A 19,095-nucleotide genomic window follows, 5' to 3' on the forward strand; every position below is an offset into this window, starting at 1 on the left:
GATGATTATAAACCGAGACAGACATTTACAAATCGAGACTAGATCGAGACCATAGGCGCAACTTGGCGTGGGCAAGGAGGGCGCTTGGCCCCCACCCCAAATTTTCAGATTTGTTAAAATTTACACGTTAAGGATACTTTTGTTAACATCCTAAGACCTGAGGAGCTAAGTACTCGTAATAAATAATAATTTTTATGATTTCGCAAATGTAACAGTTATTTAGCAATTAATCCTGGACACTATTTTTAAGGGATGAAAAAGTTTTCGACTCTGCCCCCACAAAAAAGTCTCAAGTTACGCCCATTACCAAGACTATGCCAAGACTCGTCTCGATAACATCCCCAATTATCAGCCCACTCCGTCCCACATAACAAGGGGGGAAAAGGGAGCGTTTTGGCGACGATAGCGCAGATACTGGGGACAGGAAGTGAATTTTTACCCTGAACTCGTTCGTCCTGCGATGCAGTTAGCTAGAAATGGACGTTCGGACGGCTGTGTGCTTTATCTTCTTGTTCGCAAGAATAGTCAGTGGGTTGAGTGTGTGCGATATGCCAATATGCAGCTGCAAAGAAAATGGCGGGAAAATGGATATTGTATGCAGGTGCACAGAAATGTTGGACGTAAGTGCTCAAAGTAGTGTACCTTTAGTCGTAACTAAACGTCCAATGTAACCCCACCATAGGATTTCTCTGAATAGTGAGTTTTGGGGATTTTTTTACTAGGTGTTCCTACGTTTATCATCTGTATGATTAGCTACAAAAGTAAAAATGTGAAGCACATGTATGCCAAGAAGTATATAACAAACGTTAATTTTCACATGTTTCCAGAGTTGTTGAAAGAAAAATCAAAGAAGAAAAATAAGTTTGTAAAGAAAGTGTCACGTAAAAATTTAGAGTTATTATTGTAAATCCCCAGAGTTTCTAGTAAGAAGGATGTGCCTGCATAGCGTGACACAGTTTCTTGATATCTGATTGTGCACTTGAAATTTTCAAGCGAAGATTCTGCTCCAAATTTAGTCTATTATAGATTTCGAACGAGTATTTTATTTCAAAACAAATGAAACAAAAATAAGAGTGTCAGTGACAAAAATTAGCCTTATTTTCCTGTTTAGTGTTAAAAGCTTTGAAGTCTGCTCTACACATCTGCAGCAAAAATGTTGTGTGGGTAATCTCTACATTTCTCTTCCGAGCTGGTCGCTTACCCCTTTCAAGACGTTCATGTACCCCTAGGGGTACGCGTACCACAGTTTGAGAACCACTGATGTAGGCTGTGTGTGCAGAAAAGGGGAAGGGAGTTAGGAGCTAAATATAAACGTATGAAATTTCATATATGCATATTTCTTTGATGGTTTAATTCTCATTCGAGTGACGAGGATGAGGAAGAGGGGTCACCAGTTTGTCATCAAGCAAACGAGAAAACTAGATCAATAAATGCTTACCCCCAACCCAAATATACCTTTTTGTATGGCATTTAGGTATATATGAGACTCGTAAGTGCAACTGACCTATCAGATCAGAACGTACTTATAAGTAACAGTTACTATTTTGATGTGGTGGCGATTAGGGGGCAGTTGCCCCTCCACTTTTTACCACCTTCGCCTCCGCACTATGCTAAACCATGTCTACTAAAGGAAAGTAAACTGCTTCGCCCCGCAGTTTTGGAACCCAATCGCCACCACTGTTTCTTGAGTAATTCTGTCACGGGTGCCCCCGCAAAAAAAAAGTCACATTATTTCACCCTCCAAATTGTTTTGATAAATACGTTGTAAAATGATTGTTATTTGATTGAAATTCGCCTGGTATGTGGTCGATATTTCTATCTTAATATTTTTTCGAATCTTTAGAAACACTGAAAGTTAGCACATTGATTGTTCGTATGTGATCGATTCAATTATTGTCATGTTTCATACAGCTACAGAACCGCATCTAAACTGCAAGCAGAGAGCAGAATTTGTTGCCCCCTGCAACGAATTCGTCCCCTCTGCCTGGGGTAAATATTACCTTTAGTAATCCATAGCAAAAGTTACAAGCAGAAAATTCATTTGCCGAAGTAAATTTGTCTCGCGATAAAATGTCAGAAAAACGCTTTCGATAGTGTTTATTTTATCGGGTAATTTACAGTGTACTTAGTACAATTATTACAACATACAGTGAAAGAAAATACAATAGTATTTCTAATAATAATAAGAAAAACGTTAAAATGACCCACCTGCTTTTGGTCTATCCGATGTATGCGGGCGGTGACGTGATCTTCCAATCAAGGGGTTCCGTCTGTCATCCCCGGTGGAGCCACCTGTCAGTGATTTATCTCCACACCCCGAACACCCTCCTCCCAATTTAAGGTCATTCTAGCTCTGAATTTACCATTGCACCTTCCTAGATGGAAAATTCTGAACAAATCCCTTTGCAGTGGTTCCGATCCCACTTTAAACTGTAGGTCCAGTTCAATTCAGGCCCGTAGCCAGGAATTCTTATTGGGGGGGGGGGGCAAAGTCAATCCTAGAGGGGGCAAATTTTTAATATATTGTGTTGCATTGGCAGATATAGCAGGGTGCAGACGGGCACTTGTCCCCCTCCTCCAAAAGTGATATGTAACAGGAAAGGGATGATATCTTGAAACTCCAATGAACAAAAAAAGTTCAAGCAACATCAAATAACAATATTTCGATAATGACTTTCCGGAATACCAAAGAATACAAAGCTAAAGTTTAACATAAATAGCGACTGTATCTACTTTATATTTACAGGTCGAAAAGGTTAAAAGACGATTAATATGTACCAACAGTTTTGGGCTTCTCTGCAGAACTGATTAAGAAAGACCTTTATAAATCGTGCTTCATAATGTTTCCCTCTAGTTTCCAGTATGCAAGATTTTTACACACAAAGGAATCTAACGAAAATCCAACACCACCATTGTGTTGTGTTATGCAAGAAAAATAGAATTAATTAAATAATAATGATTACATTACATCTACACTTTGATGAATTGTGTAAACATTTGTAATACATTTTTTGTATTACAAGAGGTTAAGGTATCTCCGAGCAGCTTGTTGTAAAATAAGCAGAAAGGGTGTAAGTTTCGAATAAGTGGAGGTTTACGGATTTGAGCTGCGTGGCGACAGTAGCATGCATGTAATACTGGAAAATTTCGCATACCATACGACATACTGTTCCCGCTGTTGTAACGTGATCACCACCTTTGTATGCACATTAGTCCCGCCATGTGGCTGAATTCGAAACTTACATCCCTTCTGCTTATATTACAACAAGTTGCTCGGAGATACGTACATTAACTTCTTGTGTATAAAGGTTTACTTTTCTGACAACAAACGGATCACCCGGTATTTTTCCAACATGTGCAATTTCATATTAGCTAATAATGGAAAACAAGCACACAAACTGTATTTTTGAAAGACAGAATATGCATGACGAACTTATTATTTTTGTACATATGACACGTATAACTTTCATGTACAACATATATATTTTACACATATGCAACATGGAGCGACGTAAAATAAGAAAATGCATATGCAACATGTTACGCTAAATTGTGTACGTATTAAAAGTTTCTTTAATATATATATATATTATTTAAATACATTACATGATCAATTCATACGCCAAATTGTCTCTCAAATGTGCGTGCTCCTTTTCCTCAAAAGAATTGTTCGTGCATTTAAGCAGCAACAATCTGAAGTATAAATTTGGCCTTACTTCTCTCTCTGGTGATTTAGAATGCATTACAGAGAAGAATCATATTGGATCGAAGCGAGCAGGAAAATCTTTAGATCCAAATATTTGCAAACTGAAAACAATATTGATATAATAGGGTGCAAATAATTTCACGGGGTGCCATGGCATTCTCTTTAACATTTTTTTTTTATCAATTATATCGTTTTGGCTCCCAGGGCTTTAGACTATAAGAATAGCAGAATCCATACTTGCGAGCGAAGCGAGCAAGAAAATTTTACGAAATGTACTTTTATTTGTATAAAATTTGAAAGCGAGGGAGCTATTGCCCCTCTGTGCCCCCTGCAACTGCCCTTGACCATCTGGAAGAAAAATTCAAGAAAAACTTGAAAACTAATTCCATCTTGAGCATCAATTTGTACTGCTATTCTTAGATTCTGCTAGTCATGTTTCTTTACTTCAATGTTTGCCCCCCCTAGATTGGGCTTCCGACCAAAACTGGGGGCGGATAATGCCCCCGCCCCCTGTGGTGGTTGCAGCACTGTTTGTGAGTGTTTTTTCATCAATTTCACGTCATCACTCATTGTCACGATTAGCTCGAAGTGGCAGAAAGGCAACGGTAAGTAACAAAAATCAAATATCCACTCCCTCTCTCTACCACATGAATCACTATTACCAATAGGCAGACTTCGGAAACTAAAGATTAAGCAGTTCAAACTTCATAGCAAACATCCAAAAACATTAGGCACCTCATACAAGACTTCTCAAAATATCACAACTGTTCTAGATACTAAAAATTACGAAATCATTTCCGGAAGTCTGAATCAGGAAGAGATTTTCTCCCCCTAATCCTAGTACGACATTATTCGGAATCCCACACATCTTAATAAATCACAAAATCAATAAGTGTTTTTGTTATGTTGCTAGAGTAATAGAGGATATAATTGTAAAGATTAGTGAGTATTCCAGGTAGGAATATATTCTGTATTTTTCACAGGGGGGGCAAAGCAGGCTCTCAGGGGGGGGCAGTTGCCCACCCTGCCCCCCTCTAGCTACGGGCCTGGTTCAATTAGCCTATGTGTGCGTACACTGGCCTCAACAAGTACTCCGGCAGTTTGTTTCTTTATACAGCATATTTGCAGAAGAAACAATTCAATCTACAGTTATATTAATATACGAAAAAATATAAATATGCTGACCAAGGCAGTAATTTATTTTATTAAAAAACAAAAAACTAAACGTAAAGTTTCAACCTTCTAGCAAGGTCTTCTTCAGACTGTGTATCAAGTACAAAAGTAACAAGATACAAAAACAGGGCATTATATATACACAAACATTACTCCCTCCAGACTACTAGAAAGTTGTTCTGGAACATTCTAGCAGGTGGCTTTCCCTTGTCAACTGTACTTTCACCTAAAAGGCTAAACATATTTACTTCCATATACAGTAGAATGTGGTTGGGCTTTATATCTCACGCTCTTTTTCCTTCATTTTTCTTCCTTCTCTTCTCCTCTTTCTCTCTTGTCCTTTCCACTCTTTCTAACACATTCTTAAATTCTTTGTTTAACTTCAGTCCCCCATTCCAGTTCATTGTGTCTTCTTCACCTTTCTTCTCTATTTCCTTGGTTTCCTTCCATTTTCTCACTAGCATTCTCTTCTCCCTTCCTATCTGCGTAGCCTCATCCCACTCTATGTCATGTCCCGTTTCTCTCGTGTGTTTAAATATCGCATTTCTCTCTCTCTTAAGTCGTACATCATCCCTATCTTGTTTCAACCTGTCTTTCAGTCTCTTTTTCGTTTCTCCTATGTACACACTCTGACATTCTTTACATTTCACTTCGTAGATAATCCCTTCCTCTTCCTCTTCTCTGTTTTCCTTTTTCTTGTTAGCATTCTTCGCTATTCCTAAGATGCTTCTCCCTCCCTTCCTGTAAGTTTTAATGCCCGCTTCCCTAAGCACTTTGCATATCTTTTCTGTGGTCTTCCCCATACTCCTTATTCCAAACCTTCTCTCTTTTTCTTTCTCTTCCAATTCTCCCCTTCCTCTTTTCTTCCTTCTTCTGTTTATGTCCAGTCTATCCTGCTTCTCATAGCCATTCTTTTCCAGCTGTTTCCATAGGCTATTTATTTTGCCTTCTTTTTCACATTCCTTCGTGCATATTTTCTTTATTCTGTCCTCCATATTCTTTATAAAATTTATTTTTGTCACCTCACTTACATCACTTCTTTTGTGGCAGAATAGCCCTGTTGCACACTTCTTCTGATGCCAAGCGGTTTCAATTTTTTCTCCTCTCTTCCTTTTCACACACACACACACACACACCCACACACACACACACACACACATACATACATACATACATTCATACATAGGCGATCGGAGATGAACTCCCTAAGACTAAAACCCATAAACTTTCTTAAAATCTCGAAATCTTTGCTAAAAGCTGAAGATGTAAAAGGGGCATTCAGCACACGTAAGGACAACACATTTGGATTATAATGGCTTTGGGATCAGGCGCCAGATATTTCTTGGGAAAAGTAAGCCGTAATTTTTCCTTGTAGGTCGGCCAAGTAACCTTTGAACTTTCCTTTGGGCGCCCTACAGATATCACCTGGTTCAACAGCAGGTGAAAGAACTTGCCAGTGAGAAGTTCTGTAATATTCCAATTTATAGTGTAGCATTACCCTCGATTATCGTATTAAAATAAAGAAAGAAATTTTACGGGATATCCGTTGCAAAGAAAAGTATTACGTACATATGTCTTGAAGTTTTATGCTGGTGAATTATGTTCATTACCTCTAGATATCGTTGTGGGGATGTTATCAAGTTTTCGGGGCTGATGATAAGAATGGAGCTAGCTCTCAAAAGCCTATTTATTTAGCCTGCTCGACATCCAGGGGAAATTATCTTTTTATTCAATTTTTGTCGCATTTTCATTTCTTGAGTTAATCGCGATATTGACAATGAATAATGATTCGATTAAGTGGATAACGCTACAACAACAATAACACACTCATGCGTGGCTCAGGATCCGAACATGAAACCTACCCTCTCCGATTTCAAAATATCAGATGCAAGCGCAAGGGAAGTCAAATTCTTGCTTGCAGGCATTATAATCATGTTCCTTACAAGCACTTTGCTATGTATACAGTCATTTAAATGTTAAAATCATTTATAAAACAGAATGCATTTTCAAAGCTCGAAATTCATTTTAAGGAACTTTCTTATCGACTCTACTTAAAATCAAGAAATGTTAAGTGGAATTACTGTTATGTATTTTTTGCGAATCATAAACGCAAAAACTAAAATTAAAAAAAATTGTCTAGATTCAACTTTGCATTGATATTCCATGTAGAAGAGGGGATAATATAACTGGCAAGCATGTGAATAGCATTTTGCCTTGCAGGTATTGTATATGCTTCCATGAGTGGCAGGTTATACGAGTAAGATTCCATATGGGTACAATCGTTCTAAATTGCTGCCGATGGCTTTCGGCTGATTAAAAATGCCAGACTCTTCAGTTAAATTTTACTTTACAGGGACATTTCTCTTTTGTTTCATTGCCGGGTTTTCAACAGTGAAGACTCCAGTAGTAAATAAGCTGGTAGTTTAATGAACTTTCGTTCGCAAAAGAATAGTTTGCATGTGATATTTAGGAATATATGCTTATAAAATTGGAATCTCTCCCTCGTCGCTTACTTCCTCGCTCCTTTTTTTTTTTTTTCAGAATTACTGCTTTTCAGTCGCCGTTGCGGTTAATCTGATATTATAAATAAGTGACGTTAGAAAAAACTTTTCGAAACTTACCTGGATTTTCAAGAATGACACAGATATTGTCAATTGTAATCAACATTACATATTATTTGGAGCTGGGTGTATATATAGTTCCGAAGCTGTGAAATTGTACCCTCTCCATAGGAATCGAACCCTGTCACTTTAATGATAAGACGGCTGCATTAACCACCACGCTATCGACAGTTAACAGACAGTTCTTGTAATATTAAATTGTTCTCGGAACCGTCACTAAATTATTCCAAATAAGCAGTTAAAGTGTGATACAATCCATTGAAAATAGTCTTAATTCTCTATAAAAACTATGTTTCTTTTTTCAATATTTCCAATAGCCACATGGTTCTTGGAAAGGTTGGTAAAGCAAATCTTAACTCCTTCCAGGGCCAGCCCTAGGTGGGGGCATGCAATATACAACCAAAATATTTCAGAAGTCTGAAAAAATCAAAACATTTTGTTCCTTAGTCTAAAGTACAGGTGTTCTATAAAATCACAATCTCGTGCTACGACCTAAGAGAAATAAGCAGAACATGTTGAAGATTAAAACCACGAATTATGTGAGCTTGTAAATTGGTGTTTCTTTTTATATTTCGATGTTCATTATATTTAATTACAAAAATCTGTTTGTTCAATATCAAAGTATTGTTATACCTATGAATGTGGCCAATTTTAATCATATACAATAACATTCTCTATCATAATTCCATTTGGTTTACTTTTCATTGAATTTTTATGCTGTGGTGAATTTATGTTGTTTCATAATAAAATAAAATTTCCACTTCCTGGCTTCACTCTCTAATGAAACGAATATTGCATATGAACAAGTGTCGTTGCGCATTTCTCTGCCCCCCCCCCCCTTGCAAGTAAAATATTGGGGGGGGGGCAACTTTGTAAAGTTACTTCGTAAAAGTAAGCCAGTTGTAATATTTTGCCCAAAAAGGGACTAAGACAGTTACTTGTTTATGGAATTTAACTGATTTCGAGAGTTTACCGTTACTTTAAAGAGTAACGACGTTATATGTAGATAAGCTAAACCTGGCAGAACGTGTAACGTGCTTGAACTGAAGGCAAGCTTTCCTTGACTTTATCCTCAAAAGTGAACATTCATTTCGCCCATGAAAATAGACATAAAATTCAAAGTGAACCTGAATAACCACATCATCCAAAAATCCGCGTTGCAAAAATGTATACGCATAACTATTAACTTTTTTAATAAACCTTTGAGCAAATCATAGTTGTTGTTTTTTATTAATGAACTCCTTACCACGGTCGTCGCCAGAAATTTTGTGAATGGAAGGGGGTCAGGCAATCTATAGTAGAAATAATATAGAATTGAACCGTTTGATTGAATTGTTGCTTTAATTCCACTTTATGCACAGAATGGCTAATGAGATGCGAACCACTAAATGCCTCCACCGGGAATCGAAGCCCAGACCCCTTGATTACAAGTCTCTGGCGCGGCCACTACGCCATCTGCGAGGCCCAGAAATATTAATAATAACGTTCATCATGGGTATGATTATTACACAATATCTATTAAATACTAATAAAAATATACCAATTTTATTCCAAATTTATTCATATTAGTATTATCATTGGGGTGACTTTTCTATTTGATCCACTAGATGTGTGAATGTCCAGCACAACTGACTTCATTATCTTTTTACATTTCCTGCAGTTCGTGCACTGAAGTATACAGTTATGCGTTCTTATCATTTGCACACCTCGTTCAAGAGAAAGCTTTAAAAGTTAAATTGATATTTTACTCGTACACTGTCTGTTGTTTGCCTTTCACATAACACTCTAAGTTTTGGAAGGAAAGTGTGGAACCATTTATTCTTAGTATAAAAAAGTAAAGTATGAAAAACGTAACCTGGTTACTGCAGGTGCTTCCTCAGGACGTAACCCCTTTATTTTTCAAAACCCAATGTTTTCGATCTAATGCCTCTTTTTCTTTCATTATTCTGTTCGAATACTAACTAATTGAACTTTATTTCTGTCATTTGCAATAAAAAATAGCAAAGTTCATGCAACTTTGTGTGAATGAAACGAAATTCTAGGTGGCGTCCGTACCTGTTCGATCCCTTCTCACGACGCCCATGCTCCTTACCTGAAAACGTAACCGAGGCACAGTTTATCGTTTCACGAAGTAACTACTTACAGTTACTGGAGAAAGTAACTGTTACTTGTAACTCGTTACTTTCAAACCCTGCCTGAATTTGCTTCTGTGAGAGCACACACACACACATCTATAAATTTTGGTCAGTTTGGACATTTTCAATCACTGCCTAGATTAGATTATTGGGGAGCTTAGAGACGGAGACTCACAAGAGTGGTAGATTATGGAATTAAAAGAAACTCAAATATTGTGCGTAGTTTAGATGAGGCGCGTGGCGCTAAGATGACGTCACCAATTTTGTGTTCACGATAACTGCAACAAGTGTAGATCCTTTTATCTGGAATTGTTATAGCAGTTGGATACTCCGAAGGATGGTTAGCTATTGGCACACTATAAAGCATAACTAACATAATTTTGAAATATACACTTCGCGCGTTTGATGCACAGAAAATATATATTTGTCAATGTATTTCTTTGCCCCATCAAGGCCCAGACACAACGACAAACCTTTCTACGCTGTTGGTATCCAAGCACCGGTGATACGCTGGAATTAGTGCATTAGTGTAGAGGAGGATGACATGAGAAATAAAAGTATTTGCTATTCGTCCAAATGTGTTCCGTTATTCTGAAAAATCAAAACTCCAAGCTTGACTTGAATGCCTCTCATAATATCATTTATTTGAAGAAATGTAGAGTAAATAGAATGCAACATGTTCTTGTTATTTGCGTATTATTCTAATAAATAAAATTGATGATGCGAAATTTTCATGCTTTCTACGCTAATAGGGAAGACAGATTTCAGTTTGCAATAAACAATCATGTTTCACCATCAATCACAATCTATAATGTCATTAAGGACAGATTGAACTAGTCTCTGGTTCAAACCGTGGGCAGTTTTGAATCACGTCCTGAACAAGTGTTTTCTATGGATATAATTGTGACTAAACGAAAAGTGTCTGACTTCATCTCTCCCATTTGTGACTTATCGATTCTTCTTTCCTGACATCATATCAGGCCTTCCCGATGGTGCAGTGGTACCGTTGTCGCCTTGTAATCAAGGGGTCCCGGATTTGATTCCCGGTGGAGGAACATAGTGGTTCGGATCCCACTATAAATTGTAGCTCCAGTCCCGATTACTGTGCATAAAGTGGACTTAAAACACCAAATCAATCCAAACCAATTCTTTCCTGACATCATATCAAAGTATAAATTTCCATCCTTAGTGGAAAATAAAAAGTTAAAAATGCCATGGAAAGAGCCTATCCCGTAGTTAGGCGGGAGAATGTCCCCCTCCTCACATGCACCTTCCTGACATTGTATTTGTTTTCGTCTTCTAGATTCTCTTCCGAAGCATTCCTTCATTTTATTGTCAGAAAAGGCAATAAAAGTAAGGTTGGCAGTCCACCAATACTGAAATTACTGAAATTCATATAATCTTAGGTGGCATTTCAAAGTGATAACGGTTGTGGAGGGGCGGTGCTTCTCCGGGACGTAACCCTTTTCTTTTTCAAAACATTGAAATAAATTACCATCACTTCTGTAAAATTAATATGAATACGTGCGCGTAATTTTATACTAATCGCAGACAAAGTTACAGTTTAAAGTTAATCTGAACCACTATGTGTCTCCACCAGGTATCGAAACCGAGACGACGATGTTACTGCTACGCCAAACTAAGGAGCAATTTTTAACTGACAACATAAATGGTTTAAAATTATTCCTTACAAATTAGGCAAGACGGCACATATAAACACGTTTTTATTGAGGTATGTATGTTCAGAAATATATGCAATTATCATAACTTTATGTATAGATTAAACATCTAAATATAGTTACTGGAAACAACTTGTGCCTCCCCCTCCCCTGGTCGGTCAAGTGTAGCGTTGGGCCTTAGCGAAAACAGTCTAGATATTAAAACGTCAATACACCACTCCCTCTTGCACCTCGCGAAACACAGTGATTATAGTAAACAACAAAGGTATAATATTAGGGGAAAGTGGGGGAATTGTGCGCACCTAAGCAATTTTCATTATATTTGGAAAGGTTTTGCTTGAGAAAATATGAAATTTAGCTTAATACTTTTTCATTCTTTCTCCTTTTGAATGAAATAATTATAATTGAAAGAAAACAGTGTGTACGTGAGTAATGCATCATGTAATGCAAACCTGCATTTGCGCACAATTCCCCAACCTATGGGGTAATGATACGCAAGGGTAGGGCAATGGTGCGCATTAATAAATAGTTCAGCAAATAAAAATGTATGTAGTTATATATCAGATTAACAACATATAAATTGAATGTGTTAAAAGTGGTTGCCTTACAATTGTAGAAGGCAATTGAATTGCTGTTTCAATATTTAAAATTGAAAGAAAATTAATGGGGAAGACGATGTTATTTTCGATTACAAAAATCACACACGTAATTGTTGGCTGTATCGACACCAGTACACTCTGCATGGCTCCATTCACAGCAAGAAACACATCGATACCATAATTCACCGTCTCTCCCAAAATCACCACAAATTCCGCAACGTTCATTAGTGTCTTGTACAATCAAAGCACTGCCTTGTCCGCTTTCTAAGTCTACGTCATCCAATTCATCGTCATCAAAAACAATTTCTTGATCCTCGGTGTCTGACTCAGACGACTCTGAAAGTTGCCTTTTCCTTATCAGCTTCTTCTTGATGCTTTTCATTCCACACGGACGTTTATGGTGTCGCGTTATTTTGTCCAACTTCTTCTTACTTCCTTCTTGTTTCTTCTTTTGGGCCTCTTCTAACTTGCGTTTAATGGGCGTACTGGTCAAAATTTCTGAATGTTGTTTTGCTCGCCGAGAATTCTTTACAGTTTTGGTATCATTCCCTTTTCCTTGACGTAATCCCATTGGGACAAAGGAAAGGAAAGAGTTTGTCCCTGCAGCAGATGTTGAAGGCACATTATTATCAGGATTTGGATGGATGATTTCTTCCACTAAGTCTTCATCTGCACTGTTCGGAATGCCACATGATTTGTTCGAACTTTTAGGGGAGGAAGAATCTTTGTTTTCTTCTACTAAGTCTCTATTTGCACTGTTCGGAATGCCACATGATTTGTTCAAACCTTTAGGAGAGGAAGAATCTTCAGCGATAACAAGTGTAACGTCCTGAACAGGAGCAAAATCATGATCCTGAAACTTGTCGGGATTAAAGGGAAATATTCCTGTAGAGCGGAAACCTGAAACAGCTTTCTCCATTGTTGCAACTTTTATGAAAGCATGATTTAGGAGTTCAGCCAAATCATATTCTGTCACCCTCTCATGGCCAGATGTAGTTAAATAATGTACAATGCATTTTTCAATGGACTGAAAAATGTTACGTCGAGCGGCTGCAACCGGTGTGATGTGTGCGGTGGCAGAGATACCATATGAATGTGGTTATTCCTGCAGAATTCATAACTCTCAATTGAAATATGGCTTGCATGGTTATCTAAAATAAGCAGCACTGGGTCACTTGCTGCGGGTTTTGCAGATTTCTGGAAGTGAACTAGCCACTCAGTGAACAATTCTGCGTTTGTCCAACCATTTTTCGAACAGTTGTAAGAACACCCGATAGGACCATTTCTTTGTAATTGAGGTGTCATACGTTTTCGCGGATAAATCAGCATTGGAGGAATATAAGATCCAGCAGCGTTGACAGCAAAAACACCAGTTATTGTGCGCCCTTTTTCTGCTGAAGTAGCAGCACCAATCCTCTTCATACCTTTCGCAGCGTAAATCTTCGGGCACTTCTTTGGGACGACCGTTATTCCTGTCTCATCCATGTTGTAGATTTGCCTTGGCTCAAATTTATATTCATCCATAACTTTCTGAAGATTTGAGAAAAATAGCTTCGTTTCTTCTTCATTGAATGCAGTAATTCTATTTAAGCTTGTTCCTTCGGGTTGTCGTAGAGTTACATCGGGATTTCGTTTTAAAAATCCGTACAGCCAGTCTTTACCTGCTAGAGCCTGTTCCATATTGAAAGAATGTACAATTTCGTGATCTTCTGCATATCGAAATGCTATGCGTCTTAATTCTTTCGGAGTTAACCCGTAGAATAACTTTGCCAGTGTCAGAACATAGTCCTTCAATTCACTTTCCACTTCAACAGAAAACGTTGATTTTCTTCCAAGCCGGGTTGGAGTAGGCACATCACGATTTTCTACAAGCTTTTTCCGTAAAGTAGACTCAGGTATGTTGAACCATCTGCCAACTTCCCTTATTTTTCTTCCTTCATTTTTGATAGCGTCCAGAGCGTTTTTCAGATTACCCTGAGAGTAGGAGTTCTTCTCAGTTTTTCTGTTGTAATTTCGTGGCATCTGTGAACAAAATAAAAACCTGGGTATTACTACTTGTTTCACCTTTAATGTCGTTTGGGGAAATTGTGCGCATTCAATTACATATACGGGGGAATCGTGCGCACCCTTTCTCCGAAGCGCACCATTGCCCCACACCAACCTTACAAAAAATTTACTTTCTAGAAAAAAATATAAAAACGTTAATCTCGTAACAAGTAGACACGTGTATAGACATGATCATGCACTATCGAAACAAGCATAGTTCAAAACACTAGAGTAAAAATTTAAGACATACCTCCTTATTTTCGTCAACAGCAAAATAACAACAATGGACACAAAAACAAACATCCACTCGCTACACACAACACAATACAACTGGCGCGAAAAGCCCAATGTAATAGTATTTCCTGAGACGCCCGCTAGGTTATAGCATGAATCGAAAGCTCATTCTCTGGCTCGTACCTTCGGAAACGTGGTGCGCACGATTCCCCGCCGCGCACGATTCCCCCACTTTCCCTATGTTGCGGTTCATACCAAAAAACTGTTTAGCCTTCATGTATACAAATTCTTTGCATTTTCCCAACTACGTGTTCAAGCCATTAGAATGAGCGGTAGAATTCAAGTCCAACAAACACAGATTTGTTCGTTTTTTTGTTTTAGCGAATCAGTAGTGTTTCGTTTTCTATAATGTGTATTTCACAGTATAAAAACAGAATTCAATAACAATAAAGTTAATAAGAAGAATAACTTAATAATTTTCCCAGAAGCGTGTGCTTCTGAGAAAATTATTACCTCAGAGTAGAAGACTTTGAGAGCAGCCATAATTTGAACATATATTACCAGTTTCAATAACATCTCGATCCTTCCATTCAACACGCAGCGCGGATTGGAATCAAAGTCACCAAACAGGTTTTCAGATATCTTTACCTTAGGTCAATATTCTGTGCTAATAAAACTCACACTTCTCAAAATTGAAATGAATAGGGAAAGGCAGAAATGATTGAGAAATCATATCACCAGTATTCGTATGTAGGCGTATATAGAATGAGATGGGCGAAAATGTTAAAAAAGCCACTAACTTCACTATTCCCTGCCATGCTTTTTTCCCACCCCTTGCCAGGTTTTTTGTTCTTGTTATCACTTTAATTAAAAAAAAGGCGTCTATAGAGTTTCGAACTCGGCAACACTCGAGAATACTTGTCCTCTATTTCGATAATTCTCATTTAGTCTCAATCGGAAACTAACCCTAAAACGCCCTAAATGCAGTGTGTATCGGAGCGGTCTTTAATATGATAGTTACCATGCACACATCCCCTTCCCGAAATGTGCACACATAATGTGCAATGCATCTGAAACATCTTTTCATTTCTTTCCCGCAACCTTCGCAGTTGGGGCTTGTGAGCTCCGCGTAGCGCGATGCCCGTTGTGACGTAGCAGGCAGGTAGAAACCACCTGACTTGGCTCGTCCCCAGCGACAGCCTCGCAGCCACAGCTATCTGGAAGGAGAAACTTCTCTCCCCGTCGCCGTCGTCCGGGAATTAGAATGGTTCCCACTGTACATTTAACGAATGTAAATATATTTTCTCAAAATTTCTTCAGAATCAAAAATAAATTAGAACAATATAGTCACATTTTTTTAGGGCGCAACTGGGGGGCATGTTGCCCCCCCCGGTTCCGACGTCCCTGGTCTTTGATGTTCTTTTTTTTTTTAGGAATAATGGGCCAAGGGGGAGGGGTTATGACCCCCACCAAGCCCTGGGCATGCCACTGTCATCACATTTAACCAAAAGTGAAAGTAGAGCGCTTCTAGATGACAAAAGGACAATTCTAATACCCATGGACTTCTTACTTAGTAGTAAATGCTATATTGTACTTTACTACCTTTTCATGTGCCTGATGTTTGGATTTTAGGAGAGAAGGAATAAATGAGGATGGAAAACGACCTTTCCACCTTTGTGACAATTCAGATTAAAATAAAATCTACTTGATAGTACAGTGGGGTGTACAAGTATTGCTTGACAAACTGTCTGTGACTATTTTCATTATTTTTCTCTTGCATGTTTGGAATGAATGAATTTTTATATCTCCAGGGGTTGTTTGCAGATTGTTTTTTTTTTGGGGGGGTGTTCGATTCTTGAAACTTTCATTAAGTAAAGCAGGGCCACCAACTGCCCTAGGTCACATTTTGCCAGTCATGACTTTTTAAGTACTTAGAAAAAACTTCTAATTTTGTTTTGAGACACATTTCTTTAAATGTAATGCAATGTGGTTGTGGCAGATTATTCAAATATGTAGTTACTACTTCATCTAAGTATCTTGGTGTAAAATAGAAAACATATGGTGAACAATTTGCTTGCTAATACTTACACATCCTACTATACACGACTTCCAAATGGAATATTTGAATTAGCTATATGCTAAATTTAGTCTACCTTCAAACTTAATGCTCAACCCTCGCAACGTAATTTCTGTGATAATCTAAGACTTAACATTAATATTGAACATTTGGGTATTGTTCTCCTCTCCCCCCGAAACAAATTTTCTTGTATGTATATAATATTATGGGCACTTTCCCATGTGTAATGGCCCCATTTACTCTCAATAGGGTTGTTACAACTCAGAAGTTCTCATGACTGTAGAGAGAGCAGTGTTAAAATATTTACACATGCTACAAACTTCTTCAAGATTTATAATACTCTTCCATTTCTATTTCCAGACTATGATACTGGGCTCAGAAGGCATCACAGAGTTGCCACCCCATACTGAAAATCTAAGTGTGAAACAATGTCAGCAAGTCATCCTTGACAGACACTCCAAGATAAGATTGAGCTTTTTGCAGTTGGTTGACATCTTGTACATGAAGTTTGCATACAATACCTCTGATATGAGCATAATGACAATGGCAGACCGTGTTCTTCTAGAAAACATAGGAATGCTGCAAGAAATACCGAAATATGGAATTTCCAGAACAAGTCCCATGTCATCTCTTGTATTCCGGAACATTACTATGGAAAAAATCCATAGCTCAGCAATACAGTTAGTACTAACTGAAGCATTCATCTGGGATAAAATTTCTGTGTCCATAATGGATTTTGATGCAATGACGGTGAATATGAACATGGGGTTCCTTAACATAGAAAACTCCTATTTTCACACACTAGAAGTATCTTCGATTTCTGCTCAGGTGCCTGTATTACAGTTCACGAAAAACATCATGCATATATTGTATCTTGGAGCATTCAATATTAGTTCCAATGAGTTTGATTTTGTGAATAACACGTGCTACTCCATAGTGATGCCGCAAGCATTCAGAGTTTCGTCACAGAAAGTCAAAATCATTGGGAACACGTTCACATATTTGCAAACTGGTGCTTTTGAAAACATCGAGCCAAATTTGTTGAAATCAAATGCATTCGAGTACACCTTTCAAAATAATTACATTGCTAGTGCCGATCCGTTTTCTCTTCATATCAATTGGGCAACAGCTGAGAAGACAAATGTAACAAAACTGGTTATTACTGATAACCTATTCAACTGTACCTGCAGGGCTCTCAGTTGGTTAAGTTTTGTTGCCAACTCTCAGGAGTTTGGGGAGTTGCAACAGTTCTACATGCTGTATTTCAAGAACAACAACACATGCGATGAAAAGTGCAAACCTCCACTGGAAGCTCTCAATTCTCTTGTAAACTTTGATGACACAACAGAGCCATGCAAAACGAATTTAAGTTCACCAGACATGTGTAAGCTTTACGAAAAGCCTACTCCAGGTATTGACTCCGGTAGTTCATATACACATAATCATTTTCCTTCATTGCACATAACACAAATTGTAATAATAATATTTCTGATTAGAATTTTCCATTATGAAATTTGAAAGTGTAATAAATTACTGGAATTTCAATAACTTCTTTTGTTTACTGCCTTCCTTTATGTACAATAAATATTGGTCAATAAATTGATCACTCATACTACCAGACACTTGTGCTGTCAGAAGACATTAACAAATGTGTCACAGATTCCAGCTTCAACAATCACGTTATAGGAGTATTACCAGAGGTGGATTTTTGGCTTTTTTAAAAATGGTATTGCCTAATACATTGCTATTCTTTTGTGTACTATTTTTTCTTTTTAATAATTTTCAATGTATGTACAGTAGAAGGCACCAGATGTCAACCCTTTTCCCAGCAGCAAGCTTGTAGTCAGGAGAAAAATGTCATTGTTAGGTATCTATTGAAAACCAGCATATCTTGGAAAAACAACCTTACTGTATTGATTGATTTGGTGTTTTAAGTCCACTTTATGCACAGTAAGGCTAATCGAGACTGGACCTAGAGTTTAAAGTGGAATCCGAACCACTATGTGCCTCCACCGGGTATCGAACCCAACCTTACTGTATGTTGGCTTGTCTCTGAGGTACAATATACATTGAAGGCATTTCCATAAACTGTTTTAAAGGTTCCATAACGATGACAATTTTCTCTCCACTGTACAAGTCAACCAGTCCTCATTTCTTTTGTTATCAGGGTGAGAGGAAGGCAGCTTTTAAAGTTAGTTGGGATATCTTAATTTATCTTGTATGTGTATATTGCTTGCATTATACAGACTGTCCAGATATTATTCACCCCATAAATGTTGTTCCATAAGAACTTCCTATGCAATTTGAGTGGAGGTTGTTAGTATTAACATAAACATCTACAAAATTTCGTTCATGTACTTGGCAACACTCGGTACCATCATGCATTGCAACAAGACAGTGTAGGAAAAGGAGTGTGTGCTGTGGTTGTGGGAAACAACCGTTCCCGGACCTGATACCCCTAGATTTCTTTGTAAGGGGTTATGTGAAGGACATAGTCTACAGCAAGAAAGTTACAGACTTGCTGGGTCGAGGAGGCGTATATGATCCGGAACAAGTGCAGAAAATTCATCAATAGACTTGATATTGTAAAAGGCACTTAGTTTGCCCATGTAGAGGTTTATTAATAATTAGAACTATGTTCACTTAAAATTCTTTAAGAGTCAATGAATGTAATTCCATGTCTGTTGTTTCCGACAAACTTTACACAGTAAATATATTTTGATCTGTTATCGCAGGGGTTTTCAAACTTTTTGCAGTCGTGGCTCCCCTGCGCTGCCAAAATCTACACGTGCCTCCCCCTACAATAATAGATAAATACACGAGAT

The 19,095-nt window shown here is 37.8% G+C and overlaps 1 protein-coding gene across 1 annotated transcript; it reads left to right on the plus strand.

The window, feature by feature from the left end:
- The first annotated feature begins 488 nt into the window (after window positions 1–488).
- Window positions 489–17,883, plus strand: LOC145980081 (uncharacterized). Its single transcript, XM_083113078.1, has 2 exons — window positions 489–620; window positions 16,631–17,883. Exons 1-2 carry the CDS (start codon window positions 549–551, stop codon window positions 17,786–17,788), a joined length of 1,230 nt encoding a protein of 409 aa, XP_082969204.1. The 5' UTR covers window positions 489–548; the 3' UTR covers window positions 17,789–17,883.
- Window positions 17,884–19,095: the final 1,212 nt, after the last annotated feature.

The sequence above is a fragment of the Lepisma saccharinum genome, chromosome 27 (assembly GCF_977018435.1).
Source record: "Lepisma saccharinum chromosome 27, izLepSacc3.1, whole genome shotgun sequence".
In the NCBI taxonomy this organism is placed as follows: Eukaryota; Metazoa; Arthropoda; class Insecta; order Zygentoma; family Lepismatidae; genus Lepisma; species Lepisma saccharinum.